The sequence below is a fragment of the Urocitellus parryii genome (genome assembly GCF_045843805.1).
Source record: "Urocitellus parryii isolate mUroPar1 chromosome 12 unlocalized genomic scaffold, mUroPar1.hap1 SUPER_12_unloc_3, whole genome shotgun sequence".
NCBI lineage: Eukaryota > Metazoa > Chordata > Mammalia > Rodentia > Sciuridae > Urocitellus > Urocitellus parryii.
This window is the reverse complement of record NW_027551760.1, coordinates 578,275-606,269: the sequence shown is the minus strand read 5'-3', so window position 1 is coordinate 606,269 and position 27,995 is coordinate 578,275. Positions and strand designations below refer to the sequence as shown.

At 55.5% G+C, this 27,995-nt stretch overlaps 2 protein-coding genes across 5 annotated transcripts in view; both read left to right on the top strand.

Moving 5' to 3' along the window:
* Cnnm4 (cyclin and CBS domain divalent metal cation transport mediator 4) overlaps positions 1 to 5,789 on the top strand; it is a 39,148-nt gene extending 33,359 nt beyond the window's left edge. For both annotated transcript variants that reach the window (XM_026414055.2, XM_026414054.2), the window contains 2 exons: positions 3,017 to 3,201; positions 3,389 to 5,789. In XM_026414055.2, coding sequence (XP_026269840.1) covers positions 3,017 to 3,201; positions 3,389 to 3,586 — 383 coding nt within the window. In that variant the 3' untranslated portion in view covers positions 3,587 to 5,789. The remainder of the gene's footprint in view (positions 1 to 3,016; positions 3,202 to 3,388) is intronic.
* Positions 5,790 to 9,226: 3,437 nt separating this feature from the next.
* Cnnm3 (cyclin and CBS domain divalent metal cation transport mediator 3) lies at positions 9,227 to 26,334 on the top strand. 3 transcript variants are annotated; one of them, XM_026414056.2, is made up of 9 exons: positions 9,227 to 10,539; positions 17,070 to 17,213; positions 19,851 to 20,000; positions 20,398 to 20,567; positions 20,698 to 20,794; positions 21,032 to 21,165; positions 21,552 to 21,690; positions 23,477 to 23,574; positions 24,014 to 26,334. In XM_026414056.2, exons 1-8 carry the CDS (start codon positions 9,306 to 9,308, stop codon positions 23,524 to 23,526), a joined length of 2,118 nt encoding a protein of 705 aa, XP_026269841.2. In that variant the 5' UTR covers positions 9,227 to 9,305; the 3' UTR covers positions 23,527 to 23,574; positions 24,014 to 26,334. The 3 variants fall into 3 exon arrangements, with proteins under 3 accessions (XP_026269841.2, XP_077650438.1, XP_026269842.2); XM_077794312.1 differs by lacking the exon at positions 23,477 to 23,574; XM_026414057.2 differs by lacking the exons at positions 20,698 to 20,794; positions 23,477 to 23,574; positions 24,014 to 26,334 and having other exon boundaries at positions 21,552 to 21,639.
* The last annotated feature ends 1,661 nt before the right edge of the window (positions 26,335 to 27,995 follow it).

Here is a 27,995-nt window from a genome sequence, read left to right as displayed (position 1 = left end):
GTCGGCAGGAGCCCCATTGTGCTAGTCCTTGACACTCAGGAGGTGGGAGCAACACTGCCCACTGTGAGGAGCTGCAGTTAGAGCTTGGTGGCTTCTGTTTTTTCTCTACTATAAACTGGGATATTTGAGTCAGAAGTACTTAGGGAAAGGCCTGGTGCTGTGTTGTGCCTGGCCTCAGCTCTGTCCCACCCAACACGTCCCCCAGGAACAGCGGGGCCTGACATGGTGAGGCCGAGGCTGCTGGGCCCCAGGTGCACCGGGGGCTGGGGGCACCTGAGGGTTCTATCGGGGCTGGAACCCATGGTCAGGGGCATGTTTGAGCTCCTTGGGCCCTGACATACTGAACCCCATTACCTGTAAGCTGTCCCCATCTGACAGGAGTACAGATGCGTTTTTCTCTTCAGTGCTTCAGCATGCGCTGCGCTGCTTTGACCCTTTGTTTGTCTAAAAATACAAAGGTGACCTGGAAGAAGCCACTTGCTAGCCCCCGTGTGACTCCAGCCCTCTCCCTCCTCACTTGCTGCTCCCCGAGTGTGCGGGTGCATGCAGGGTGTGACCCCGCATTGCTTCTGCCTCTGGGAGCAGGGGTGCCTTTCTGGAAGGTGCTTTGTCATGGAGCAGGGCTAGCATCACCCGTTCCTTCTCTGCTTTACGTGTATTTGCTGAAGGAGTCTTTGGGGGTGGGTTTTGGGGACTGAACTCAATGGCACCCAACCACTGACTCATATCCCCAGCACTATTTTGTATTTAGAGGCAGGGTCTCACTGAGTTGCTTAGTATCTTTGTACTCGTGATTCTCCTGCCTCAGCCTCCTGAGCTGCTGGGATTACAGGTGTGCGCCACCACACCTAGCTGGAGAAGTCATTATAGATAATACCATGATTTTTAAAAATTATGCAAAAACTTTTCAGAGTTTAAGATTATATTCTTAGGATATTCTTTCTTTTTTTTTTAATTTATTTTTAAGCTTTAGGTGGACACAATCTTTACTTTATTTGTATGTGGTGCTGAGAATCGAACCCAGTGCCTCATGCTTGCTAGGCGAGCACGCTACCACTTGAGCCACATCCCCAGTCCCTTAGGATATTCTTTCAGAAACAGGATTACCAGATCAAAGAACCCTAATATTTGCCATTTTTATTGGGTTTTTTTTGATCCCCAAATTAACAGTTTATTGGGAAAACAGAAAAAAAAGTTTTTGAGAAAATTAAAAAGTACCATAATTTCATTTCTCAGAGACAATACTCTGATATGTCCTTATAGGACCTCTATTTGTAAAAGATCATTTGCGCAGGTTTTAAATTCAATGGTTGAGCCTGCACTTTGCATGCACTAGGCCTTGGGTTCCATCCCCAGCCTAAATAAATAAATTCTGTTCCTGTTTCAAAAGGCATTCCATCATTCAGATGATTAATGTAAGATATTAAGTAATACTCCTGGTATTTCTAACTTTTTCCTGGAGGTGAATCAGAGGTACTGCTTAGCTACTTGCATGTGACCCTTTAGTGAGCCTGTTTCCTGTTCCTCGGTGGGCGTACCCAGTCACAGAATGGCCAGACTGTATTTTCCTAGATTTATTAGAGAAAATCTGGCTTTACTTAGGCAGAAAAATAGAGGAGCACTCTATTTGATCTCACTTGGTAAAAGCTGTGTGGGTCCTTGAATTGCTGGGTTCAGTGTTTGTTCTCTCTGCTGGCTATTTCTTGGCATAGCTAACTTAGTAGTTAGTAACTTCGTAGTTAACTAAAGCAAAGCCCCTTGATCCACTTCCTGTTTGTGTAAAACAAGTTGCAAGCACCAGGTGCCTGCCTGTAATCCTAGTGACTCTGGAGGCTGAGGCAAAAGGATTGCAAGTTTTGAGGCCAGCCTCAGCAATTTTGCAAGGCCCTCAGCAACTTAATGAGACTCTGTCTCAAAATAAGATAATTTTAAAACAGGGCTGGAGATGTGGGGATGTGGCTCAGTGATTAAACGCCCCTGGATTTGATTCCTGGTACCAAAAAAATAAAATAAAACAGACAAAAATAAAACAAGTTGCATTCACTAGTGACTTCTCTGAGTCTTTCCTTGTTCAATGGTGAGCTGTGCCATGTAGGGGCAGCTCCTTTCCCCCTTCCTCGGCTGGGTTGGGCTGGGCTGGAGTTGCCACCCCTTCCCGGGCGGAGAGGCCTGTGCTGCCTGGTGGCTGGGCTGTGCCACCCGCCATCCTAGTTAACCAGGACCCGGGGGTTCCTGTGAGGAACCTGCCACCCTCCTCCTCCTGACAGCTGGCTCTGACAGCTGACTAGGGTGGGGGCAGACCGTGGACTGACCCCGTCCTGAGCCGAGCACACCTCCGACTGTGTAGCAGTGACAGGCATCATGGGGTGGGGTTCCTCCTGAGAGAGTGAGGACTGTATGCTCTTCTTCTTAAGAAATGTTCTTTATTTTTATTTATTTTTTTAATGTGGTGCTGAGGATCAAACTCAGTGCCTCACAGGTGCTGGGCGAGCGCTCTACCACTGAGCCACCACCCCAGCCCTAAATGTTCTTTGTTTAAAAGTATGTAGTTTAAGTCACTTGACATAAGCTGGTATTGAGACAAAGGTAGTTGCTTGTCTGTCACGGGAGGGTGATCACTGTGTGTTGACTGGGACTGATGAATTTGGGGGGTTCACCAAGGGGTTCTGCAGCCGCACATTTCCTGATGACCAGTTTGCTTGGATGGACTGTTTAACACTTACTGCCTGACGCTCAGCTGGAGCTTCTGTGTGCTTTTATTTGTCCCTAAGAACTGTCCTGCTGGGCTGGGGCTGGGGCTCAGGGGCAGAGCGCTTGCCTAGCATGTGTGAGGCACTGGGTTCTATCCTCAGCACTGCAACTGTATATAAATACACAAATGAAAAAAAAAAAATAACATCAACAACTAGGGAAGAAAAAAAGAACTGTCTTGTTTTTGGAGAGGGACCATGTCCCTGTCTCCCCTGGGCTGAGCTCAGGGCATAGCCTGACCTGCCAGCCTCTGCTGTCCCCACAGACCGCTCCCCATCGCACCCCATGCCCCTCAGCCGCTCAGCCTCCCTCAGTTACCCGGACCGCAGCACAGATGCATCCACCACGTCCACCCTGGCGGCTGGCAGCAACCAGTTTGGCAGCTCCATCCTGGGCCAGTACATCTCGGACTTCAGTGTCCGGGCACTCATGGACCTGCAGTACATTAAGGTGAGTGCCCCTGCTGCAGCCCTCGTCCCTGCTCAGGACCAGCGGCCTCTTTCCCCACCCGCCAAACCCAGCATCCTTCTCCTCACCTTGCCCTGTGCCTGCTGGGAGCCCCGCGGCCGGCCTGGCCACGCCCTCTCTTCTGCCTGGGCCCCAGCTCTTGCCCACCGCACTCGCCTCCTGCCCACAGATCACGCGGCAGCAGTACCAGAACGGGCTGATGGCCTCCCGCATGGAGAACGGCCCACAGTTTCCGCTGGACGGGTGCACCACCTGCACGGAGAACTTCACCGAGAAGCCCGAGCTGCCCGTGGTGGACGAGACCACGACGCTGCTCAACGAGCGCAACTCCTTGCTGCACAGAGCCTCCCCGGACAGCGCCATCTGACAGCAGGGCCCGGGGCCCTGCCCGCCCCGCGGGGCCTCCCCAGTGGGCCACACCGAGAGAGGGGGCCTGTTAGGCCACAGGGGTGCGGATTGCCTGTGTGACTAAGCAGCCAGGGTGCTGCTGACAGGGACCTCTGAACAGGCTGCGGTGGCGCTGCCAGCCCTGGACTGGTGGGCGGTGGGTCAGCCACCTGAGCAAAGGCTGTTTCTTACTGAGGACTTCTAAACTAGGCTCGTTGCTCCTCTTTTTAAATATCATTTTGGGAAGGGAAGACAGGGTTAAAGAACTTTATGTTAAAAAAAAAGAATGTTTTTTCAAAAAAAAAAAAAAAAACCAAAACTTTAAAAGGGGGAGGGATCCCCACCCTGGAAGCAATAGCCATAATCTGCTCCCAGCCATGACCTTCCAGCCTCTGTCCCTGCCTGGGGAGCCCACCCTTTCCTGCAGAGTGGGGGCCAGTGCCTGCAGGAGTTGGCTTCTTCCAGAAGCAAGGAACCCAGGCCTGAGGTCAGCTGCTTGAACATGGGCTCACCCAGGGCCTGACTGAAGTTGCTACGGCCGACTGTGTCTGGGTGACCAGGGGCACGATGGCCCTGGCCACGGAGAAGAGCACGTCTTGTGTCATCGCTGGACCCAGGAACCTATCAGAACTCCTTGGATGGGCTCTCCCGGTGAGTTGGGGCTCGCTGAGGATTCTCCTCCTGCCCCCCAACTCCCACCTGGTACGGAGTGAGCAGTGTCAGGCGGGCCACAGGCGTCACGCTGCTCCCTGCTCCCCAGGCTTGTCTCCGCCTTGCCAAAGGCCCCCCTTGGTGGGCAGGGCATCTATGCCAGAGATTACTTGTCAGGTACCCCTTTTGGATCCAGGGGTGATTCTGGCCATAGGCTTCTGTGCCGTAGCAGCCATGACCACCCACCCATCCCCACCCTACAAGGGGAGCCAGGGCCCACCTGGCCCAGGAAGCCACCCTTCTAGATTCCTCCTCCTTTCCAAGCCCTAGTCCCTCTGGGGGGCTGGGGACAAGAGGGCATGTTGAAGCCACCAGGACGGTTCTTCATGCCCTTTCCCGTGGCTGGCCGAGGTCACCTGACCTTCTTCACCCCCTTATGGGATCCCATCAGTGGGGTTCACTAGGGAGAGGTCTGTGGGAGAGCAGAGGAGTAGCCCCGTTTCCTCACATCCTCATGACCCTGGCCCGTGCTGACGCTGGTACTGCGTGAGAGTCTCTCACACCTGCAGGAAGTCCTACCCCAGGGCCTGCTCCAGAGCTCCCGGCTCCCACCATGGGGGAGGCTGTGGGACCCAGGGCTGCCTTCTGTCAGGAAGCACAGGAGCTGGGGCACCAGATCCAGGTGAGGGAAGCTGCCCACCTTCCGCCTGCGTGGCAGGTGTTCCTGCCTTTCCTCAGCCAGGGCAGCCCTGTCACCAGTGCTCTGCTCTCCAGGTGCCTAGAGAATCCTAACTCCTGGCACTAGGGAGTGTCCTGCCCTGGCCAGTCTAAGGCCTCCCCAGGCACAGAATTTACTCCTAGAAGCCTGGGGAGCTGTCGATGCCTGTGGGCTCTCGACCATAAGGGAAAAGACAGCAGCTCTTTGAGCCCTTAGGAGACCCTTAGTTTTCTACAAGAGCAGCTTGCTTCTGAGTCCCCACAGGAGCTGGCAGAGTTGTGTTCCTGAGAGGCCAGGGTGCCGGCAGAGCAAAGCACGGTGGCCCAAACCTCGTGGGTGTGTGTAGAGCAGAAGGAGCAGGTGCACTCACTTCCACAGCTACCTCTTGCACACACAGTCACTACCAACGGGTGGTCCCCCTCCTCCTCTCCCTTCCCCATTGATAATCACTTCCTGAAGAGGGTCATAATTATTCCCAGATATCACCAGTCCAATGACTTCCTCCTCCCAGTGCAATTTCTCACTTCCTATTCCAACCTCTGGTTCCTGGGCTGAGCCATACCCTGGACCTGGCCTGTTCCGCTTGTCTTCCTGGGCCAGGGAGACCTTGGCAAATGGCATCCAAATGGGTAGGCAAGTCACAGCCACCGTAGCAGATGACTCCTATTTATTTTGCGTAAGATTTTAATTTGTATATTTTTGTGATTTATTTTGGCATTGTTATATGAGTTTGACTCTCGGGGAGTTTTGTTGTTATGACTCTTGTGTCTTTTGTCACAAAACAATGATAATATTTGCTAAACAATATACGGAATTTATTTTTGATTGGTAATAAAAAATGAAATATATGTAAGTCTTGGTGAGTCTGTGGCTTGCATTTGAGTTCTATGTTCAGCGTCTGTGACAGAGAGGGAAGTGACTGTGGCTGACTGCCACTGTGACAAGGCATGGAACATAAAGTGCCCTGGGGCTGTGGAGCAGTGAAATGCAAGCAGAATTGTAACTTACACACAGAATCAGGGCTGTTGTCACAAGTGCTGGAGAGTGGCAGCTGCTGGCAGACATTCAGAGCAAATGTGCTCAGCTGCCACCAGCATAGTCCTGCAAGCTGGAAGCCCCGTGGCTCCTGCCTGCAGGTCCTGGAGGGCGTGTTGGAGTGAGGGTGCTGTCCTTCCCGTTCTGGGGGCTGAGAGATTACCAAGCCTGATCCAAGAATGTGATTGTATGATTTCATAACACAGTTGCTGTCTGTCCACCCTGGTGGGCTCACATGGTTTCAGAGTTGGAGCGCTGGGGTCCCCTGAAGGGCCACTCCCAGAAAGGCAGCTGTGGAATCTTTTTTTTTTGGTACCAGGGATTAGGATTGAACCCAAGGGTGCTTAACCACTGAGCCACGTTCCCAGCCTTTTTTTATATTTTACTTAGAGACAGGGTCTCCCCGAGTCACTGAGGCTGGTTTTGAACTTGCTATCCTCTTGCCTCAGCCTCCTGAGCTGCTAGAATTAGTGGCATGTGCCACCATGCCTGCCATCAACTGTGGAATCTTGTGGCACACAAGAGTCCAAGGCCAGGGGCTGGAGCAGGCATGGCTTGACAGCAGACCAATTCCGGAGGTATCTGAAGGCAGGCAGGCACTTGGGTAGCAGCAAAGGGAAGTGGATACTTTAGATAAAAGGAGTAACACACACAGTGAGTGTGTGGTTGGGCAAGAGGGAATGACGTTGGTAGTCCCCCCACCTTGCCCGCCCCGTTCTCATGTGCTAGCTTCTGCTGCATGCCAGCTGCTACCAACCAACCCCTCAGGGAGTTGAGTGAGGAAGACCCCCAAGGGAGAGGCACACAGGGCCTATCTCCTCCTAGGACATGTCTCCCGAGAACTTTTTTTTTGGTGCTGGGTGTAGGACCCAAGGCCTTCCACATGCTGAGCATGTGCACTAGCACTGAGCTACTCCTCCAGCCCCTCTCCTAAGTCTTTGTGAGGCTCACTCATATTATTTACACCTGGTTCAAATATTACCTTCTTAGAGAAGCCTTCCCTGATTGTTCCATTTCAATCAGCATCACCCTCGACCCCTCTGTCTCCTTGTCTTGTCTTTTCTCCATAGCACTTATTAATAATAAAATACAGGTATTTCTTTTCTGTTGTCCCAGGACTCTCAGCCCAGGAAGGCAGGGACTTGATCTTATTCCCACAACACTCCAGCACTGGAACCATCCCCAGTACACTGCACACATCAGTGCTGGAAACACTTGTCAGGTGAATGAATGAGAATTAAGCCAAGTACTGGATTCTGTAAGGGGAGCACATAGCTCCCATGACCTTGATCTGACTTATCAAGGTGGAGCTCTTGGAGGAAGGGGCATTGGAGCCAAGACTTGAGAGATGAGCAGGAGTTAGCCAGTGGTCACACCCAATAGCTACAAATTTATTAAACAAAGTGGAAATGTCTTGATCCAAATGACCAGGAAGAAAAATGGCCCCGGGAAGGCCAAGGAGGTCCAGTGTCTCCAATAGAGCTGTGACTGACTAGAGTTTGGGCAAATGGCATTGAAAAAGGAAGAAGCCCCTCTAAGCTGCTTTTTTGCCCCATCCTGGGTTCTTTGAATCTTTGGATATTGAGAGTTTAAATGACCATTTGTGTTTTCCAAGTTTGAGCAAATTGTTCTTCCACCCAAAAGCACCCCCCTTCCCCAAGAATTAGTTATAGGTTGTTTTTTCAAGAGAGCCTGAGGCCAGGGAAGAAAGTTACTTGTGGAAAGTGAAAGTCCTGTCTCCTGTCTCAATCCATAACAAGTTATTTCCTCCTGTCCTTTGAACTCATTTTTTGCTAGTTAATGACTTCTCAGCCATTTCGAGCACATCATCTGTTCTAGCTCATTGTCAGCATTTTATCTTGACTTGAAGACAGAAGTGAGGGGGATGAATCCAGCATAAAGCTTGTACTTTTTCTTCTTCAAAAGAGACACGAAAATCCAGTGGAAAGGTGCACTAATGTCATTATTGCTTCTGCTAGTGGCTTGCTCCGTAATCTTCAAGAACGAAGCAGCCAGTGGAAGGACACAGCACCATCTGGATAATAAAAATGGAGAACAGAGAAGCATTTGGCCCAGTTGCTCTTCTGAGTTTACAATGTAGAAGAGACAAAGAGTTTTTCACAGATATTTTCCGGTTTGTCATTCACTGTGGGCTTACCTGGTTTTGCACACAATATGGTTCACTTATGGCCATAATACATATACTTTTTAGAATGATATTCTCAGGAGACAGCAAATTGTTTCTATAGACTCCTTTAAAGACCATTTAAAATGACGTTTGAGCTTTATCAACTGTCTACTTGTGCTAGAAAGCCTGAAGAACAAAAAAATTAGACAAAAATACAAAAAACCACTTAATCTGGGTGCTTATAGAGAAGACTTTTTAGCAGTTGGTCTGTTTCCTTCTGGTCACATACAGATCATTTAAAACGAGCCACACTGTCCACCGACCATACTGTCTTCTAATATACCAGCAGCAGGCACCCTCTTGAGTAGCTCTTGTTGGCCCTGGGGAATCTCCCAAGGATGAATTGTGGGAGTGGAGTCAGCAGATCCTTAAATTGCCGGCAGCTTCCGCCTCCTGTGGCTGGGATGGTGACCAGGGTGTTGGGCAGGTCGCCTTGGAACCCGGCATGCACGCTGTCCTCGCTTCACTTTTCTCTTGTAAGACATTAATTACATGCAGCGGATGTGTCAGGCTCCAATGAGGTTGTGACTTTGTGTTTCCCTGGTGGGACCGAGTTCCCTGAAGGAAGTGGCTGTGCCTTGATGTTCCCAGACCTGAAGCCACAGCCCCGCGCGACCATAAACATTTTCAAGAAACCTTAGCTTCCTGAATCCAGGCTCTGGTTCTTATTCAGCTCCCTTGGCCCTGAAGGGTTTCTGGGCCTTTTCTTAAGAAAACATCCCACTTTCCATGCACTTGAATCTCCGTGTGCAACTTCAGGAGCGTCTGGGCCCGTGGTTCGAGTGAGGCCCTGGGAGCTTCCCAGAGCGCTGTCGGGCCTTCGGGCGCTGGAGTCCGGAGCTCTGCCCAATACCCCGCGTCCTCCGGCGCTGGCGGCCGCTAGCCCTCGGTGCAGCGGCTAGCGGCAGGGCCGAGCACCCCACGCCCCCGGCCCGCCCCGCGCGGCTTGTTTACTCCCCGGCGCAGCCTAGTCCGACCCCGGGGCCCGCCCTCGCTCCGCCGCCCATTGGCTGAGGCGGCGCGAAGGCCGGCGATGATTGGCCGGGGAGGCGGGGGCGCGGGGCGAGCGGGGTAGGCTGCGCGAGAGGCCAAGAGGGGCTGCAGGCGATGGCGGCGGCTGCGGGTCGGCTAGGTTGGGTACTCGCCGCGCTCTGCCTGGGCAACGCCGCTGGGGAGACGGCGCCGGGCCCGCGAGTGCTGGGCTTCTGCCTGGAGGAGGACGGAGAGGCGGGCCCAGGGTGGGTGCACGGAGGGGCTGTGCGGGCCGCGCCGGAGGCCACCTTCCGCCTGCGCCTCCTGGGTTCGGGCTTCGCCAACAGCTCCTGGACCTGGGTGGCCCCCGAGGGGGCAGGCTGCCCCGAGGGTGGACCAGCCACGGCGCCCGAGGAGACGGCGGCTCCCGCGGGCCAGTGGCGCGCGCTGTTATGCCTGCGCGCCCAGGCCGTGCCCCCAAACTCGGCGCTGCTTGCAGTGCGCGTGGAGCCGGGCGGCGGGGCAGCTGAGGAGGCGGCGCCGCCCTGGGCGCTGGGCCTGGGGGCGGCCGGGCTGCTGGCGCTGGCGGCGCTGGCGCGGGGCCTGCAGCTGAGTGCGCTGGCGCTAGCGCCCGCCGAGGTGCAGGTGCTGCGCGAGAGCGGCTCGGAGGCGGAGCGTGCGGCGGCGCGGCGCCTGGAACCCGCGCGGCGCTGGGCGGGCTGCGCCCTGGGCGCGCTGCTGCTGCTGGCTAGCCTGGCGCAGGCGGCGCTGGCGGTGTTGCTGTACCGAGCGGCCGGCCAGCGAGCGGTGCCCGCGGTGCTGGGCTGCGCAGGGCTGGTTTTTCTGGTAGGAGAAGTGGTTCCGGCCGCTGTGAGCGGGCGCTGGGCGCTGGCGTTGGCACCGCGCGCTCTGAGCCTCAGCCGCCTGGCAGTGCTGCTCACCCTGCCCGTGGCGCTGCCAGTGGGGCAGCTGCTGGAGCTGGCGGCGCGGCCCGGGCGGCTGCGCGAGCGCGTGCTGGAGCTAGCGCGCGGAGGCGGCGACCCCTACAGCGACCTCAGCAAGGGAGTGCTGCGCTACCGGACAGTGGAGGACGTGCTCACGCCGCTCGAAGACTGCTTCATGCTGGATGCCAGTGCAGTTCTGGACTTCAGCGTCTTGGCCAGCATCATGCAGAGCGGCCACACGCGCATTCCGGTGTACGAGGAAGAGCGCTCCAACATCGTGGACATGCTCTACCTCAAGGACTTGGCCTTCGTGGACCCCGAGGACTGCACGCCGCTCAGTACCATTACCCGCTTCTACAACCACCCACTCCACTTCGTTTTCAATGACACCAAGCTAGACGCAGTCCTGGAGGAGTTCAAGCGAGGTAAAGGCCCGGGAATCCAGGAGGAGATGCACATGAGTGTCCTGTCCTAGAAAAGGGGTGGGGGATATGAGACCTCCCCTTTTCCAGAAGGTGATGGCCTTGAATCTGGCAGTGACTTTTTGAAAAATTTAGAGGTGGATGAAGTGTCCTAGAAATCCAACACCTTGGCACCTCCTTTGGTGAAACTTTCCATTTACTTCTAACACCCTGAGGCCACTTCTGTACACTTTGGGCTTTGTATGACCCAAACTCTTGGATAGAAACTAAAAGGACATGCAAAAGTAGATATCTGGGTGCTAGTATCTGCACAGGTTTAATATCAAATTAGATAGACCATGATATTCCTTGGGCCTTGCCGAGGTCCCTGTTGCTGCCTTCCTGGTTGCAGACAGGGAGTGACTCATAAATACTTTCTTGAAGGTGTGGAGAAAACTTTCACTTTGATTTCACCAAAACAACTTTATGGGTGCTGATTTAATCTCCCTTTCCCTTGTCTTTCCTTTGTTTTGTTTTCCCTTTTAATCCCCCTCCCCTTTTCTAACCCTAAGTGTGTTTCTCAAGTTCTCCCTTAACCCCACATCTTCACCCCCTCCTTTCATCTGATTTGCTGCTCACAAGGTTGGAGGTGGAGATTGTGGGGCCCTCCAGGTGAGAAGGCAAGGGCTCCCTTATAGTCCCCTCCACCATCCTCAGAGTGCTGCCCAGGGTCTGACAGGCTCCCTGGCCACCAGCCATGCTTCCCACACCTGAACTCCTGCAGGATAAGGGGAGGGGCAGCCCAGGGCTCTAGATGGACTTGACCCTAAAGGCTGCCTGATGGGAGGTGAAGTGAGTAACCCCCCTGCTATTTCTGGCAGCTGGGAAGTCTCCTGGCCCCAGGTCTGTGTGGGAGCTGCCTGGTGAGCTCCTGGACAGTCAGGGCAGGAAGATGCCTTTCTCATAATGACTCCCTTGTGGAGCCAGGCTCCCATATGGCCTCTCCATGCCTTATCTCCCTTCTTTTTGCTTTTTCTTTGGTACCAGGGGCACTTAACCACTGAGCCACATCCCCAGCCCTTTTTTATATTTCACCTAGAGACAGAGTCTCACTAAATTGTTTAGGCCCTTGGTTAATTGCTGAGGCTGCTGACTTTGAACTTGTGATCCTCCTGCCTCAGCCTCCCAAGCCGCTGGGATCATAGGTGTGCACCACTATGCCTGGCCCTCATGTCCTTTGATCCTTGCACCAGTCCTGCATGTAGCTCAGGGTTGGGTGAGAGGTTTGGATGGTCTGTTAAAGAGCATGGCAGTATTCCTGGCCATTTCCTGAGAAAGCCGCGCTGCCCACCTGTCTCTGGGAGGAACCCCGGGCAGACCCAGCTGGATCCTCCTGGTGGTGAGCATACTGTCTGGGCCTGCAAAGCCCTGAATCATGGTAGTGCCCAGCGAGGCAGCTCTAGAGGGGAGTGACAGTGGGTGGCCCTGAAGTGGGCCGGGTGGGTTCTATCCTGCCCCCGCCTGCTTTGAGCTCCTGCACCCAGCCTCTCTTGTTCAAGGTCCTCAGCTGTCAGTGACGAGCATAAAGGGACTGGGGATGACATATCCTGCATGCTGCTCGTGAGCTTGGTAGCAGAGCAGTGGTAGGTCCTGGGTGGGCTACGGGTAGATAGTGTTTGCTACTCAGGGAGAGGATTTAGCAGAGGGGGTGAACCCGGAAGTGCAGGTTCCACTTCCAGAAAGGCCCAGGGTAGAGACCATAGTTGTCCCTTTGATATTGTAAGCTCTGGTGTCTGGCTACAGCCGGATTTGTGATTTCTCTGCTTGTGAGATGGTGGGGGAAGGCGTGCCCCTCTCTGGAGCTAAAGGGAAGAGCTTCAGGAGCAAGACATAGTGTTTAGGGTAAGGCTGGTGAAGACCTTCGTTTCCCAAAGCCTTGGGGTCACGATTTGCATTGCCGTGGTCTTGCCTTTCAAATTTGGCAGATAAGCTTAGCCCAGAGCCATGAGGCACCCTAGATGGGAAGAATTAAAATGTTCATGGAGGCAAGACGGGTTGGGAGAGGTGTGTGTGGGACCAGGGCTTGATCCCTAGGGCCGTAAGCAGAGAGGAGTTTGGAATGTCCTGGAAGTAAGGGAAGGGACACTTTCCAAGGGAAGGAGAGTGGTCAGGAGAGGCACCTGGGATGGATGAAGTACCTTGGCAGGTGGCAATTGGGAGAACAAGTAGGATGTGACTCGTATTGTACACAGGCCTCCACCAGCATGGACCAAGGGGAGCCAGGGTCGTGACTGGCTGGGAGGGAGCTTCTGCTCTTAGTTTTTTTTTTTTGCAACTTTAGGATTATGCTTTTTATTACTGAATTACCATGGCTATCAAGAGACTATATATTATATGAGCTTTTGAAATTACAAATGAGATTTTTTTAAAAAATTTGCCCATTAAAGTTATAACTTTCTCAAGTTTCTTTTTTTTATTTATATATAACAGTGGAATGCATTACGACTCTTATTACACATATAGAGCCCAATTTTTTGCATCTCTGGTTGTATACATAGTATATTCACATCAATTTGTGTCTTTATACATGTACTTTGGATAATAATGATCATCACATTCAACCATCATTAATTACCCCATGCCCCCTCCCTCTCCTCCCACCCTCTGCCCTATCTAGAGTTCCTCTATACCTCCCATGCTCCCCCTCTCTCTCCCACTTCAGACTCCTTATATCAAAGAAAACATTCAGCATTTGGTTTTTTGGGATTGGCTAACTTCACTTAGCATTATCTTCTCTAACTCCATCCATTTACCTGCAAATGCCATGATTTTATCCTCTTTTATTGCTGAGTAATATTCCATTGTGTATATAAGCCACATTTTTTTTTTTATCCAGTCATTTATTGAAGGGCATCTAGGTTGGTTCCCTGCTCTTAGTTTTTAAGGTGGGGCAAGTGGAGCAGGTTCCGACGGACCTGCTGCCACAGTACAGGTGCTCCTGTCCAGGACGGGCGGTCGGAGCAGGTTGTCAAACTGCCTGGTCCCGGAGGGCTGGGGATTGATCCCTTCCTGGTTCAATCAGACTGTTCCAGAGCCATCTGACAACATGCTGGAAAGCCTCCTTCTAGAAGCCAGTGGTGGGGAGGAAGGACAGGGTGGGACCTGCAGTGGGGTCACTTTGGTCCTCCTTGGCTTCCTGGTTCCTGGTGGGTGAGGGCCATTCTTGGGGCAGAATGGCCCTGTCTTTCTGGTGCCGCCCTGGAGCTGCCTTGCCTTCTCTTTCTGTGGCCTTTTGGTGTCCTGTGTTTCTCCTTGTTAAAGTCCTCTCTGTCTTCGTCCTTCTATGATCCTCTGCTTATGAGCAAAGGGCACATTGCAGTCTTCCTGGTATTGGAGGTCTTACAGTCGATCCTTTCCCCGTCTCTCTGCCCCCTGATCTTCCTCTTGGCCAGTACGTTCTGCTCCTGTCACTCCTTCAGAGCACCATCTGCTTGGGAACTTTGTAAGCTGGGGGGAAGCACCCCTCTGTGCGGACTTGAGGTGACAGCAATGATCCCCAGGCAGAGTGAGTGCTTTGGGGCTGAAGTAGGTGACTTGCGTCTTCTCTATGGCCATTAACCCCTGCTGCCTTTGCTCAGCCCGTGATGAGAGTCGTGAAGTAAGTGAGGAGAAGATTAGGGCAATGAACTTTTCAGAGATGCTGCCGTCAGACAGCCAGTTTTGATTTACTGTCATGTTTTGCCACAATGCTGAGAAGAGTCAGACCTGCTCAGACATCTGGGAGGAGTGTTAGCCTGTGACTTTTCTCATAGCTTTGGTACACTTAGTTTTTCTACAGAACAACAAAGGGAGCCAGGATGCCTATAATTACAAGGTCTAGGGAGGCCAAGGCAGGAGGATTGCATGTTGGAGGCCAGCCTGGGTAGGTGAGTGAGACCCTGTCTCAAAATGAAATCAAAAGGGCTAGGAGCATAGCTCCATGATAAAGCAAGCACTTGCCTAGCATGTGCAAACCCCACCCCGTATCCCCAGCTCTGCAAAATAAAAGGGAGTTGGGGACAGAGGAAAGATGGAGAGATGAAACTCTTAACTGCATTTTTAAAGGTGACCTAGAAGTTGGGCATCATGCAGAGGTCTTCCAGCATCCAAATAACTGGAGTACTCCGGAGCCTTGGAACTCAAATTAAAACTAGAGTTTTCCCGTGGCCGTAGGTCATGCCATTCACACCCTTATGGACTCCGCAGAACTGGCCCCAAGAGCCTGCAGGTATCCCTGTGAGTGCTTGGGTCCTGTCAGCTGGCCATGAACGTTAATCGGCCAGCTGCCTTTTCTCAGTCCCCTGCTGCATTCTCAGGGCTGCCTGTTGGCCCTCGAGCATCCTCTGTTGAGAGCAAGTCACATGGGGGTCTTCCAGGAGCCCTGCTTTCCTCCCTTCCTTCTGGGGTCATCCCAGTGTGGCGGTCGTGGGGAGGCATGTTCCTACTCGGCACGTCTTTGACAGCCTGGGAGAAGTGAGTCGCTTCCTGTAGGCGCCCTGCAGAGGGTTCAGCTTCCTGAAAGGAGGAGTGGGCTCAGGCCTCTCTGCTCCAAGGTGGCCTTCCGACCCTGGGCTTTGGTTTCAGGAATTCAAAGGTGTTGATCAAAACTGCCTGTCACGTGCCCAGTGCCCCCTGCGGGCCTGTGGCTTTGCCTTCTGTGGCGCAGCAGCCGTGGCCCTTGCAGAAATGGTGCCTGTGCGCCAGCCTGAGCCCTTCCCGGCACAGTCACAGAGTGTGGGAAGAATGTAGAAATACCTGTCCCCTGACTCAGTGCCTCAGGCCTGGCAGGACGGGGCAGAGATCTCCAGGGACCCTGAGCCTTTTCCTCCTAGAAAGGGGAAGGTGGCCTCATGTGGTCATTTCCGTCTTGGCTCTTTGGTCAGGGGTACTAGAGCACCCTGAAGGAGGACGCTTTATTTCATTAAGCCCTGGGTGTGTGGAGTGTGAGTCAAAGATTTTTCTGCTTGCCTGAAGGATTCTTGGAGCAGACTCCCCCAGGAGTGCAGGTCTGTGCCCACACCAGCCTCCGCCCTCTCACCTGTAACAGAAGAGGGCGCACCCCAGGCTGTGGTCCTGCGGGTCCAGCTGCCACTCCCCTCCCACCTGTGGCTGCGCAGTGCTGGGAAGGGCACTAGACTGACTTGGGGTGTGCTGTAGGCATCAGGGACTCTGTGCAATCAGGGGAGGCTATCTATTGCTATTATTTTTGTGTGTGTGTGTGTGTGGGTTATATATTGAAATATCTTGGCTATACTGAATTACTTAAAACGTTATTAAACTTAATTCTGCCTATTTTTTTTCTTTTTCTTTGCAGCATTGGGGTTTGCACCTGAGGATGCTGCCCGCTGAGCTACATCTCCAGCCCTTTTTATGTTTTGAGTTTAGATTTTTTTAATGTGCCCACTCAAAAGATCTTAAATTACCCACATGACTTGCCTTTCTGTTTCTCTCGGATAGGTATCAAGTTTTATGGCTGAAAAGCACTTACCTACTGCAGAGTCAATTCCAGAAGTTCCCCAGTGTTCCCCGACATCCTGAGACATGGGTTGTTTTCAATCTGCCCCTTCTCACTAAGCAAACCAAGTAGGAAAATGACATGGGAAAGACCCAGGAGCCAGGTGGACCAGTCCTGGCCACCTGCTGTCCTCTGTGCACAGGTTGGGTTCTGAATGGCCACCTCCCACTATTGACCCCAGAGGACAGCCTTAAGAATTAGGAGGCCTTCCCAGAGTCAGGCAGGATGGGCTCGTGGGCTCTCCTGCTGAGACCGTCCAGGGCAGCCAGCATGTCTTGGTGTCCTGTTTGTAGACACCTGCAGTTGCTGTGTAAGACCCCTGTGTTCTAGTCAGGAGGTGCTTGGCTAGACCTCCGCATGGCTCGGAGTCACAGACCTGGGGCCAGTCCCAGCTCTGCTGTTGTCTGTGTGGGGACCTCCCGCCAATGAACACGCCTCTGAGATGTTGCCCAGCTTGTTGAGAACTTGGGAAGCCTCCATGCGTGCCTGTTCTCAGCTATTTGGGAGGGTGAGGCAGGAGGATCACAAGTTCAAGACCAGTCTGGGCAACTTAGTGAGGCCTGCCACAAAGTAAAAAGTATAAAGGGCTCGGGGAGTTGAGCGTGATGGATGGCGCACGCCTGTAATCCCCATGGCTCCAGAGGCTGAGGTAGAAAGATTGCAAGTTCAAAGCCAGCCTCAGCAAAAGTGAGGTGCTAAGCAACTCCGTGAGCCCCTGTCTCTAAATAAAATACAAAATAGGGCTGGGGATGTGGTTGAGTGCCTCTGAGTTCAATCCCCAGTACCAAAAAAGGGGGGGGGGGGCTGGGGATGTAGCTCAGTGGGAAAGGACCTCTGGGTTCAATCCTTAATATCAAAAACAAAACACAGAACTTAAGGTGTGTGGCCCAGTGTCCAGTACAGACATGGGCTTCTGTCCTTGCAGTGGGCTCATACCAGGAGAAACTGAGAAAAATGGGGTGCCCCCTGCTAGCTGTAAACGAGTGTCCCCTCCCCACAGGGAAGTCCCACCTGGCCATCGTGCAGAAGGTGAACAACGAGGGCGAGGGCGACCCCTTCTATGAGGTGCTGGGCCTGGTCACCGTGGAGGACGTCATCGAGGAGGTCATCAGGTCTGAGATCCTGGACGAGTCTGCAGACTACCGTGAGTGTGACTTCCACTGTCCTCCCTGCCCTGAGGCACACCGTGTGCACACACTGTGAGCCTCTGCTCCAGAGCCCGCTGCAACCCGCCAGGCCCCTCCCTGCCCCCGTGGCTCAGTAAGGCCCATGGCAGGGCTCCCTCCTGCCCGGGCCGTCGGTGCTCTCACAGCTCCTGTGCATGCCGGGCTCTGTCCCTCCTGGGCTCTGTCCCTCCTGGGCTCTGTCCCTCCTGGGCTCTGTCCCTCCTGGGCTCTGTCCCTCCTGGGCTCTGTCCTTCCTGGGCTCTGTCCCTCCTGGGCTCTGTCCCTCCTGGGCTCTGTCCTTCCTGGGCTCTGTCCTTCCTGGGCTCTGTCCTTCCTGGGCCCTGTCCTTCCTGGGCCCTGTCCTTCCTGGGCTCTCTGTCCCTCCTGGCTCTGTCCTTCCTGGGCTCTGTCCTTCCTGGGCTCTGTGTCCTTCCTGGGCTCTGTGTCCTTCCTGGGTTCTGTCCTTCCTGGGCTCTGTGTCCTTCCTGGGCTCTGTCCTTCCTGGGCTCTGTCCTTCCTGGGCTCTGTCCCTCCTGGGCTCTGTCCCTCCTGGCTCTGTCCCTCCTGGGCTCTGTCCCTCCTGGCTCTGTCCCTCCTGGGCTCTGTCCCTCCTGGGCTCTGTCCCTTCTGGGCTCTGTCCCTCCTGGGCTCTGTCCCTCCTGGGCTCTGTCCCTCCTGGCTCTGTCCCTCCTGGGCTCTGTCCTTCCTGGGCTCTGTCCTTCCTGGGCTCTGTCCTTCCTGGGCCCTGTCCTTCCTGGGCCCTGTCCTTCCTGGGCTCTCTGTCCCTCCTGGCTCTGTCCTTCCTGGGCTCTGTCCTTCCTGGCTCTATGTCCTTCCTGGGTTCTGTCCCTCCTGGGCTCTGTCCCTCCTGGGCTCTGTCCTTCCTGGGCTCTGTCCTTCCTGGGCTCTGTGTCCTTCCTGGGCTCTGTGTCCTTCCTGGGTTCTGTCCTTCCTGGGCTCTGTGTCCTTCCTGGGCTCTGTGTCCTTCCTGGGCTCTGTGTCCTTCCTGGGCTCTGTCCTTCCTGGGCTCTGTCCTTCCTGGGCTCTGTCCCTCCTGGGCTCTGTCCCTCCTGGCTCTGTCCCTTCTGGGCTCTGTCTCTCCTGGGCTCTGTCCCTCCTGGGCTCTGTCCCTCCTGGGCTCTGTCCCTTCTGGGCTCTGTCCCTCCTGGGCTCTGTCCCTCCTGGGCTCTGTCCCTCCTGGCTCTGTCCCTTCTGGGCTCTGTCCTTCCTGGGCTCTCTGTCCTTCCTGGGCTCTGTCCTTCCTGGGCTCTGTCCTTCCTGGGCTCTGTCCCTCCTGGCTCTGTCCCTTCTGGGCTCTGTCTCTCCTGGGCTCTGTCCCTCCTGGGCTCTGTCCCTTCTGGGCTCTGTCTCTCCTGGGCTCTGTCCCTCCTGGGCTCTGTCCCTCCTGGGCTCTGTCCCTCCTGGGCTCTGTCCTTCCTGGGCCCTGTCCTTCCTGGGCTCTCTGTCCCTCCTGGCTCTGTCCTTCCTGGGCTCTCTGTCCTTCCTGGGCTCTCTGTCCTTCCTGGGCTCTGTCCCTCCTGGGCTCTGTCCCTCCTGGCTCTGTCCTTCCTGGGCTCTGTCCCTCCTGGGCTCTGTCCCTCCTGGGCTCTGTCCTTCCTGGGCTCTGTCCTTCCTGGGCTCTGTCCTTCCTGGGCTCTGTCCTTCCTGGACTGTGTCCTTCCTGGGCTCTGTCCTTCCTGGGCTCTGTCCTTCCTGGGCTCTGTCCTTCCTGGACTGTGTCCTTCCTGGGCTCTGTCCTTCCTGGGCTCTGTCCTTCCTGGGCTCTGTCCTTCCTGGGCTCTGTCCTTCCTGGACTGTGTCCTTCCTGGGCTCTGTCCTTTCTGGGCTCTGTCCTTCCTGGGCCCTGTCCTTCCTGGGCTCTGTCCTTCCTGGGCTCTTCCAGTTTTCGTGTCTTCCGCTGCAGGTCGTTTTGTGCCGTTCTTTGGGCCGGGGATGAGGCCTCGTTGAAAGTGCTTGCCTGCTGGCATGCATGAGGCCCTGGGTTCCAGGCCCAGCACCACAGAAAGGGACAGGAACCCATTCTTGACCACCAAGAGCATCTTCCCGCAACAGCCCTGGGCCTTGGAGTGTGTCTTCCTCCTCAGGATGCTGGCTAGGGCCTGTGCTCCAGGGCTGTGGGCCTCATACGGGCACCTGGGACCCTGAGCTGCCCACTGCTCTGTGCTGCCAAGCACATGGCTTACCCCCACGTCTGTTCCCAAGCACAGCATTTTCAGTCCAGTTCCTGAGACTGACGGGGCATGAGGTCCCGAGGTCAGTGTCCACTGCCACTGCTGCTGCCGCCTGCCACCAGCAGTCCTCAGCAGGGCCCCGGGAGGCCTGTGTTGACGGACAGCTCTTCTCATCAGCATTCTCTCGACCCAACTCCAAGCAAGAGGGCGGTCCCCTCCTCACTTCCTTGGGAAGTGAGGGTCATTGCCCCCATCCTGGGCACCAGGCTCACTGGGGAGGAATGGCCGCCAGGCTCCATGGGGGAGCAGGACAGGGTTGCATCCCTGGGGAAGAAGGAGCGGGCAGCAGAGCCCCAGTGGGCCCAGGGTCTGCGTTCATGAGACTCTTGCTTGTGCCTGAGCTGCCATCTTCTTGCCCCTCAGGAGATGCTGCCGTGCGGAGGACAGCCACCTCCCTGAGTGCCCCGCTCAAGCGCAAGGAGGACTTCTCCTTGTTCAAGGTGTCTGACGAGGAATACAAAGTGAAAATCTCGCCTCAGCTGCTCCTGGCCACCCAGCGCTTCCTTTCCCGAGGTGAGAGAGCAGAGGTCCATGTCCCTGTTCCACTCACTGTCCATGGGTCAGGAGACCTCCCACGGTGGACACCAGCTGCTTCCTGATCCTAGTGAACAGGAGAGTCACGCGGAACAACATCTGTGCTTTCTCTGCAGCTCTGTCAGCCTCTTAGGTGACCCCAGGGCTGACCCAAGTGACCAAGAGCAGAACTGGGCTTTGCCCCTGGCCGGGGTGGCCAGGGAACCTCAGCTGGGCCCACATGTGCCCTGCCCTGCTCTCTGTGGAAGGTGGCAGCTCAGGCGCAGGGGAGCCTGGGGTGCGGGCACAGGGAGAGCCCTGGGTGCGGGCGCAGGAGCCAGGTGCGCGCAGGCTGCTCAGCCCCGTAGGCACTCTTCCTTTTCCGGTTTTGGGGCAGAGGTGGACGTGTTCAGCCCGCTGCGCGTCTCTGAGAAGGTCCTCCTGCACCTGCTGAGGCACCCGAGCGTCAACCAGGAGGTGAAGTTTGATGAGAGCGACCGCCTGGCTGCCCACCACTACCTGTACCAGCGCAGCCGGCCGGTGGACTACTTCATCCTCATCCTGCAGGTGACTGGAGCCGGCCGCAGGGGAGGACGGCCACAGGCCTGCCACCCAGGTCGCTGGGATTTCACCTGGTGCTCCTCCTGGGGACGCTAACCCGTGCCCGTGTCTGTCTGCCTGCCCTCCCTCCTCCCAGGGCAGGGTTGAGGTGGAGATCGGGAAGGAGGGCCTGAAGTTTGAGAACGGGGCCTTCACCTACTATGGAGTGTCTGCCCTGACCACGCCGTCCTCGGGTGAGCCGCAGCCCCTACCTCTGAGGGCTGGGTCCTGGCTTGCGGAACGGCCCCGGTCCCCGCAGGGCGTCTCTTGGCTCTGGAGCGAGGACAGGCTTCCTTCTTGCTCACCTGGTGCACCCCATCCCTGCAGAACCTCCCCCAAGTCCCCACCCTGTCCCCTCTCGGGGCGACTGGGGCAGGCCGCAGAGCCAGCAGTTGCCCAGCGGTGCCCTCACCGCCTGTTCCTCCTGACAGCTCACCAGTCCCCGGTGCCCTCACACCAGGCCACCCGCCACGACCTGCAGCCCGAGCCAGCTGAGGGCACCCGCGCCTCCACCTACTGTCCCGACTACACCGTGAGGGCCCTCTCTGACCTTCAGCTCATCAAGGTGACCGCCTGGGCTGCGTGTGGTGTTGGCACTAACTGGCTTTGTGACCCCAAGGGGCTAGGCCAGCTGGTCACCAGTGTGTGTGGAGGAGAGAGAGGTCTGAGCGGCCCTGAGGCCCAAGACCAGGCCCTGCGCTGCCCAAATGTGGGGCCTTGATTCCCTGGACACCTCACCACCCTGGCCTGGCTGTCCTGAGGCCTTGACTCCCTGGACACCCGGACCACGTGGCTTAGCGGTCTCAGGCCTGGTCTCTGGCCCCTCTGCCCGCTTGCCCTCTGCCCTTCCCTGTTCCTCTCCCTGCCTCCTCGCCCTGCCATCCAGTTCCGCCAGAGGTGCGAGCCCACACCACGCTGTGTCCCCCGCTGGGTGACACCTCTGTCCTCCAGGTCACGCGGCTGCAGTACCTCAATGCACTCCTGGCCACCCGAGCCCAGAGCCTGCCACCGTCCCCCGAAAACTCTGACCTCCAGGTCGTCCCAGGCAGTCAGACCAGGCTCCTCAGTAACAAGACCACGGCAGCCGCGGGTAAGCCTCGCGGCAGGTCCGGCCGCTTCCCTCAGACCTGCTGGCTGCGCCCCCCCCCGCCCTGGCCTCCTGGCTCTGCTCTCTCCCTGTCCTTGTCCCTTCTTGCTGTTTTGAGTGACTTGGGTGACAGCTGTAGCTCGGCTGGCGCTGGGTCTTTGAGGGCCTCTCAGAATGGTCAGCTTTATAGAGAGGAGCTGGCGGCCAGGTCCGTCCAGTCCAGAAACTTCTGGCCACTTAGACTTGGGGTGCCGCGGGCCTGGCTGGGAAGGGGTGTGGCAGAGGAGTGGGGTGGCGGGCAGTGAGAGCCTCCTTGGGGCTCCATGTCGAGCAGGAGCAGCTGGGGAACAGAGGTGGCCCTGTGAAGCGGCAGTGGAGAGGGCGGGGGCATGGGGCCCTGAGGCCCGTGGAGTCCTGGGGTAGAGTCCTGGCTGGGCTTCAGAGGCTGCAGAGGGGTGGGGTGCAGGTCCCACTTCCTCGCCCACCTGCCCTGGGGAGCCAGCTCTTGCTGAGACTCACCCTGGGCGCAGGCCTGAGCCTGTGGGGTCCTGAGAGCCACTCTGCCCGTCTTACAGAAGCAAAGTGGGGCCAAGGACCCTGGCCTGCGGGGCCTCAGGGGACCGCCGCTCTGGTCCTGAGACCTGTGCTCCAGAGTGCAGAGATGTTTTTACAAAAGGTGTTTCTGAATCGCGAGGTGGCGTGTGTGTGTGTAATGGGGACCACGGTGGTGGCCCAGCCTTTGTGGGCTCCAGGTCCGGGCGCTGGTGAGCCCAGGCTTTGGACTGAAGCAGGAGTGCCACTTGGCCACCCTCCCCGCTGGGCTCTGTGCCCCTTCACGTGGGGTGCCGGGTCCAGCTTCCCGCTCAAACCCAAGACTGATCTTTAACAAGCGAGCCATTTGTCTTGGGTTTCCCGCCAGCCCTCTCTGGCTCCACCTGCAGCCCTGGCGGGGTGCAGACCTCGTGTGCCACTGCCTTCAGAGCCCCTGCGCAGACGCAGCTTGTTTGGCTTTTTAAAGGCGCTGGGGGTGGAACCCAGGGCCCTGCACATGCTCAGCAAGCATCGCCCACTGAGCTTCACCCCATCCTCAAGAGGCTTGGTGAAAACCCTTCCAGCTGAGCACTGAGCCATCCCATGAGAGAGTCCTGGCGGTGGCTTTGGGTCATCCCCTCCCTGTGACAGATCACCCCGTGCTCTGTGACACGGTGTTGGTGGCTCTCACTTGCGTGCAGCCTGAATTGCCTCCCTGAGACTTGCTTGCTGTCTCTGCTCCTTGCCTGAACTCTCGGGGTTTCCCTGGGGCGTCCTGTTACCGTGGCCTTCACTTCCTAAAGAGCGCAGGGTGGTCTCGGTGGGGTGCTGCTGATTAAGTAGTGCAGGGTGAACTGTGCCCTGGAGCCTGGCACTAGATCCCTGCCAGAGATGGCCTTTATTGAAATGTTTGGAAAATGGTCGTTGCAGATTGCCTCCCGCAGGGGTCAGCAGACCACGGTGCAGGGACCAGGTCGGGCCAGCTGCCCGGGTGTAGACCCCATTTGTTTGTGGCTTGTATGTGGCTGCTTCTGAAAGATGACAGTGAAACTGAGTAGCTGTGACAGAGCCCAAATGGCCTGCAGAACTAGGAGATTGGCGCTTCACTGCTCTGCACGTGGCTCACAGGACTGCCCCGGGGGCCACTCTCACTGCCGCCCCCCCCCCCCCCCCCCCCCCCCCCGTGCCGCTGGAGCCCCGGCTCCGCCTCCACCGCCGCCCGACAGCCTGCCGTCTCTTCTCTCTCTGCTCTCTTTAGCCTTCCCAGTAGACCTTTCCCTCTTTGGCACATTTGGAAACTGCAGTTGATAGATGACTGGGACTAGTGAGCCCTTTTTGTTTTCAGAGAACACTGAGGTAAATATCTCCCTTCTTCCTCTTGGCTTGGCTTCCTGCGCGCTAGCAGAGAGCTCCCGGTGGGAGGGTCTCTCCCTGGCGGGGGCCAGGGGCGTACAGTCATCCTCTGGAACACAGGAGGGCTGAGAAATCCGCTTCTCCTTCCCGCACCGGGTGTGTGGTCCCTAGCAGGTTCTCCTGCCCAGTGTAGTGGCCTGGGCCTCTCTGGGCCAGAGATCGTGGCCCAGGTTCCTTGTCTTTCTCAATGGCCTCTGTCCTCCAAGTGGCTTTTCCCTTGTGATGTCAAAACAGGCTGACTGCATTCCCAACCGGCTACTCCACCTCTGCTCCAACGCCCTCTGCCTTTCCAGCTGCTCCCTGTCGTAGAGACTGGGCCTTGGTTTGGTAGGACGCTCCCCGCACCGGCGTGGGTATCCACTCTCCTTCCCTCTCTCCCCAGGGTCCAGCCACAGCAGGCCCTGCGTCCCAGTGGAGGAGAACCCTGGGCGGAATCCAGGAGTCTAACTGCTTGCCAGGCGCCGAGCTGGGGAATGGACACGCCTGTGGGGAGCTGGAGGGAGCCGCGGCAGCTTCGCAAGCCAGCCTGTCCCCACCACTCAGGCCACGTTTTAGATGGCCCTTAGAGACGCGGGTCCCAGGCTTCAGTGCCAGGAGCCTTCGGCAGGCCCCGCTGTCCTTCAGGAGGTGGGGTCAGCTGGCGCGGCCCCCCAGGCCTGCCTCTGGAAGAAACAAAGGAACAGAATCATCTCTGGTCCCCAGGGCCCAGCTTCCCCTTCCCCTCTGACGCTGTGACAGTGCAGCGTGTCTGTACCTCTTCAAGCCAGGCACTGCGGCCAGTGACCGCCTGGCGGAGGCCTGTGTCCGCTCTGCTTTCCATCGGCTGACCTCTGCTGCTGGCAGCACTTTCTGAGCAAATGGAGTTTTAGTTGGGGTTCATATCCGTGGCCTGGTCCACGATGTCCTTGGTCCTCGGTGGCTCCCCTCACCATGCCACATGCCAGTTCACGTGCCCAGGCCTTCTCCACGTGCCAGACCAGGAAGCGGGGCTCCCTGCAGGTGTGTTCCTCGCCCTGCTCCTTCCTATGGAGATGGCCTTTCGGAACCCTCCTGGAGTCCCGAGCAGCAGGTAGGGCCAGTGTGGCCCGGGGCCATCCCTCCACCCCGTGCTTGTTGCCCCCGACAGTATTGTCAGTTTCTGTGTGGAGAAGGGGTCAGGCATGGAGGAGGGGGCCGTCCTGCTGTGGCTGAGCCCCATCTCCACCCCCTCCACCTGGCTCGGCCTTTGGCGGAGGTGTCCAGGGAGGTGCCTGAGGCTGTGAGGTGCGGAGTGCAGCCGGGGACAGGAGGGCTGCTGTGACCAGCTGCACCGGCACCGCCCTTCTTTCTACAAAAACATCAGTTTCTCTCACATCCTTAGGACGTTTCAGGTTCTCCCCCCACCCCGTTTTCCCCTCGGGTCGCGGTTTCAGGGAGGAGTTTCTTCTTCCAGTTTACCTGAATCTTCCTCCCAGGGTGGGGCTGTGTGGAACGGGGCGCCACAGAGGTGCGGGGGCACAGACTGGGGAGGGGAGGAGGGGAGTCTCTGGAGCCCCTCTCAAGGAGATCTGGGTCCTTGTAAACGGGACTAAAGGACAAAAGAACAGGGGTGTGCGCACCTAGAAGTTGATCCTGAGGACCAGACCCAGGCAGGAAACAGACTCTAAGTCATCTCCCTCCACAGCAGGCTTCTGAGCCCTGGCTGCACGTCAGCATCACTTGACAGATTAAAAATCTGAGCTGGGCCCAGTGGTGCCCACCTGTCATCCCAGCTGCTCAGGAGGCTGAGGCAGGAGGATTGGGCTCAAGGCAGCCTCAGCAACTTAGTGAGACTCTTGTCTCAAAAAAGGGCTAGGGGCGTGCCTCCGTGGTGAAGCGCCCCTGGCTTCCATCCGTAGAGTTGAAAAAAAAAGACAATTTTTTTTTTTCCTACCTGAGCCACTCCTGAGACTTGCAGTTTAGTCATTCTGGGCTCGAGGGTGTATTTTTGAAATGGTTTCATATCCACAGGCAAGTTCCATACGCCCTTCACCCACCTGGCCTCCCCTGTTGACGTCCTAGGAAGCCTGGGTACATTGACGCACTGAACGTGGACATGGGTGCAGTCAGTGCTTGGAACTGAACCACAGGTTTTCTTTGGGTTTTCCTGGGGTGTTTTTTTTTCTTTTTTTTGGGCAATAACGCTCTTGCTGCATTCCAGGACCCAATCTAGGATACCAGGTTCCACACGGAGCTTTCTTTTCCCAATTTTTATTCTTACATAATTACTCATAGGAAGTTACAAAACTCGAGGTTCCCATGCACCCCTTACCTGGGTTCCCCCTACGGTTATTTGTTAGCTAATTACAACACAGTATCCGAATCAGGGCTTTGACACAGGTGCGGTGTGTCCTGGGCAGATTTGTGGAGCTGCGCCCGTGTCACCACAGAGATCTCCCTGGGCTGCCCCCGGAAAGCCCCCCCGTGCCATCCCCAGCCCCTGGCAGCCACTGACGTGTTCCTCTTGGCTCTCATGTTGCCTTTTCAAGACTGTTATATCAGTGGAGTCACAGTGACCACGTGGCACTCGGCACAATCCTCTGGAGACGCATCCAGGTTGTCGCTTGCCGGTGGTTGGGTCCTTTCTCTTGCCAAGGGGTGTTCCATAGTGTACTTACCACCCCGTCGAATGATATCCGGGTGGTTCCAGTTTTCAGCTATTCCAAATAAAGCTGCTATGGACATCATGTTCATGTGCACATGGGTCTGTGCGAAGATCAGCGTCCTGCTCTCAGATAAATGCCAGGGGTGCCATTGCTAGGTCATGGTGGTTGCGTGTTTAGTTCTTTTTTAGTGGGGGAAGGTACCAGGGATTGAATTCATGGGCACTCGACCACTGAGCCCCATTTTGTATTTTTTATTTAGAGACAGGGTCTCACTGAGTTGCTTAGCGCCTCACTTTTGCTGAGGCTGGTTTTGGACTTGTGATCCTCCTGTCTCAGCCTCCCAAGTCTCTGGGATGACCGGCAAGCGCCACTGCGCCCTGCTGTGTTTAGTTAGCAACCAACTTCAGGCACTCCAGAACAGAAACCCTCTCCGCCACTGGGTGATGCCGCTGTTCCCTCTGGCTCTTCTGGGTGTGAGCAGAACCGGTGACTTTCATCCCCTTTCCCGGATGGCTAGTGGCATTTTTTCATGCATTTTCGGTCACATCTCTGTCCGTGTCCTTGGCCCACTTTCTAATTGGGCTGTTTTTTGCTGTTCTGAGAGTTTCTCATCTATTCTAAATGCTCAAGTCTTTTGTGGGGTTTTTGGTTTGCAAGTACTTTATCCTAGTCTCTGCTGCTGCTGTTTGGATCTGGAATGTCAGGGCCACATGTTAGGGGCTCAGTCCTCAGCTCGCAGTGGCTCCTGGGAGGTGTGGACCCTGCAGGAGTATGAACTGGTGGGAAGAAGGTAGGTCACTGGGGAGTGCGTCCTTGACAGGGACACTGGGACCAAGGCTCTACGTCACTCTGCTGAATACTCTGTCATGATGCACAGGCCCCTCGAGAGGAAACTAGGCGGCAGGGCCAGGTGACCATGGGCTGAGCCCTCTGAAACCATGAGCTCAAGTCCGCCTTTCTTCCTGAAGTGGATTATTTCAGGTTGTTATGGAAACAAAAAGCTGACACACGTAGCTTAGATTTCATCCTCTCTGCAGAGACTTATTCAGAACAAATGGTTTTAATTTTGAGGAAGTCACTTATTTCTTTTTATGCATTGTGCTTTTAGTGTCAAAAATTCTTCACCTAGTCTGAGGCCCCAGAAATTGTCTTTTTTTTTCCATAAATGTGATGCATTTTGAATTAATCTTCATATAAGATTGAGGTCAAGGCTCTTTTTTTTTAAGCCTATAGATGATCAATTGTTCTGGTACCCTTTGTTAAAAAGGCATCTACCTAGCCCCTACATACCTGTCCCTCTGCCAATACCACGTCTGTCCCTTGGTTTTTTAAAATATTTTTTTAGTTGTATCTTTAATTAGCTGATTGATTGATTGATTGATATGTGGTGCTGAGAATTGAGCCTAGTGCCTCACACATGCTAGGCGAGTGCTCTGCCACTGAGCCCCAGCCCCTATGTAGTGAGTCTTAAAATCAATAGATTAGTTGTTCCTCCCACTTTGTTCTTTTTCTTAAGAATTTGAGAATAACCTTGTTTACATCTAAAAATATTGCCAAGATAAACCTGTACGTCAACTTGGGGAGAACTGACGTCTTGACTGTGTTGTATCTTTTGGTCCATGAACATGGTATATTTTTCCATTTATTTAACTTCTGTTTTGGAGATTTCAGCATCTTTCCCTGCATGTTTTATTAGCTTTAAACCCAAGTATTTAATTTTTCTAAACAGTGGTACTGTTT

What these genes read in the sequence shown, in the direction of transcription:
- Cnnm3 (XM_077794312.1), top strand. Translation starts at nt 9,306, where the DNA reads ATGGCGGCGGCTGCGGGTCGGCTAGGTTGGGTACTCGCCGCGCTCTGC. An exon ending in CCAGCGCTTCCTTTCCCGAG is followed by an intron (nt 20,001 to 20,397) that starts GTGAGAGAGCAG and finishes GTTTTGGGGCAG; the next exon opens with AGGTGGACGTGTTCAGCCCG. An exon ending in CCTGACCACGCCGTCCTCGG is followed by an intron (nt 20,795 to 21,031) that starts GTGAGCCGCAGC and finishes TCCTCCTGACAG; the next exon opens with CTCACCAGTCCCCGGTGCCC.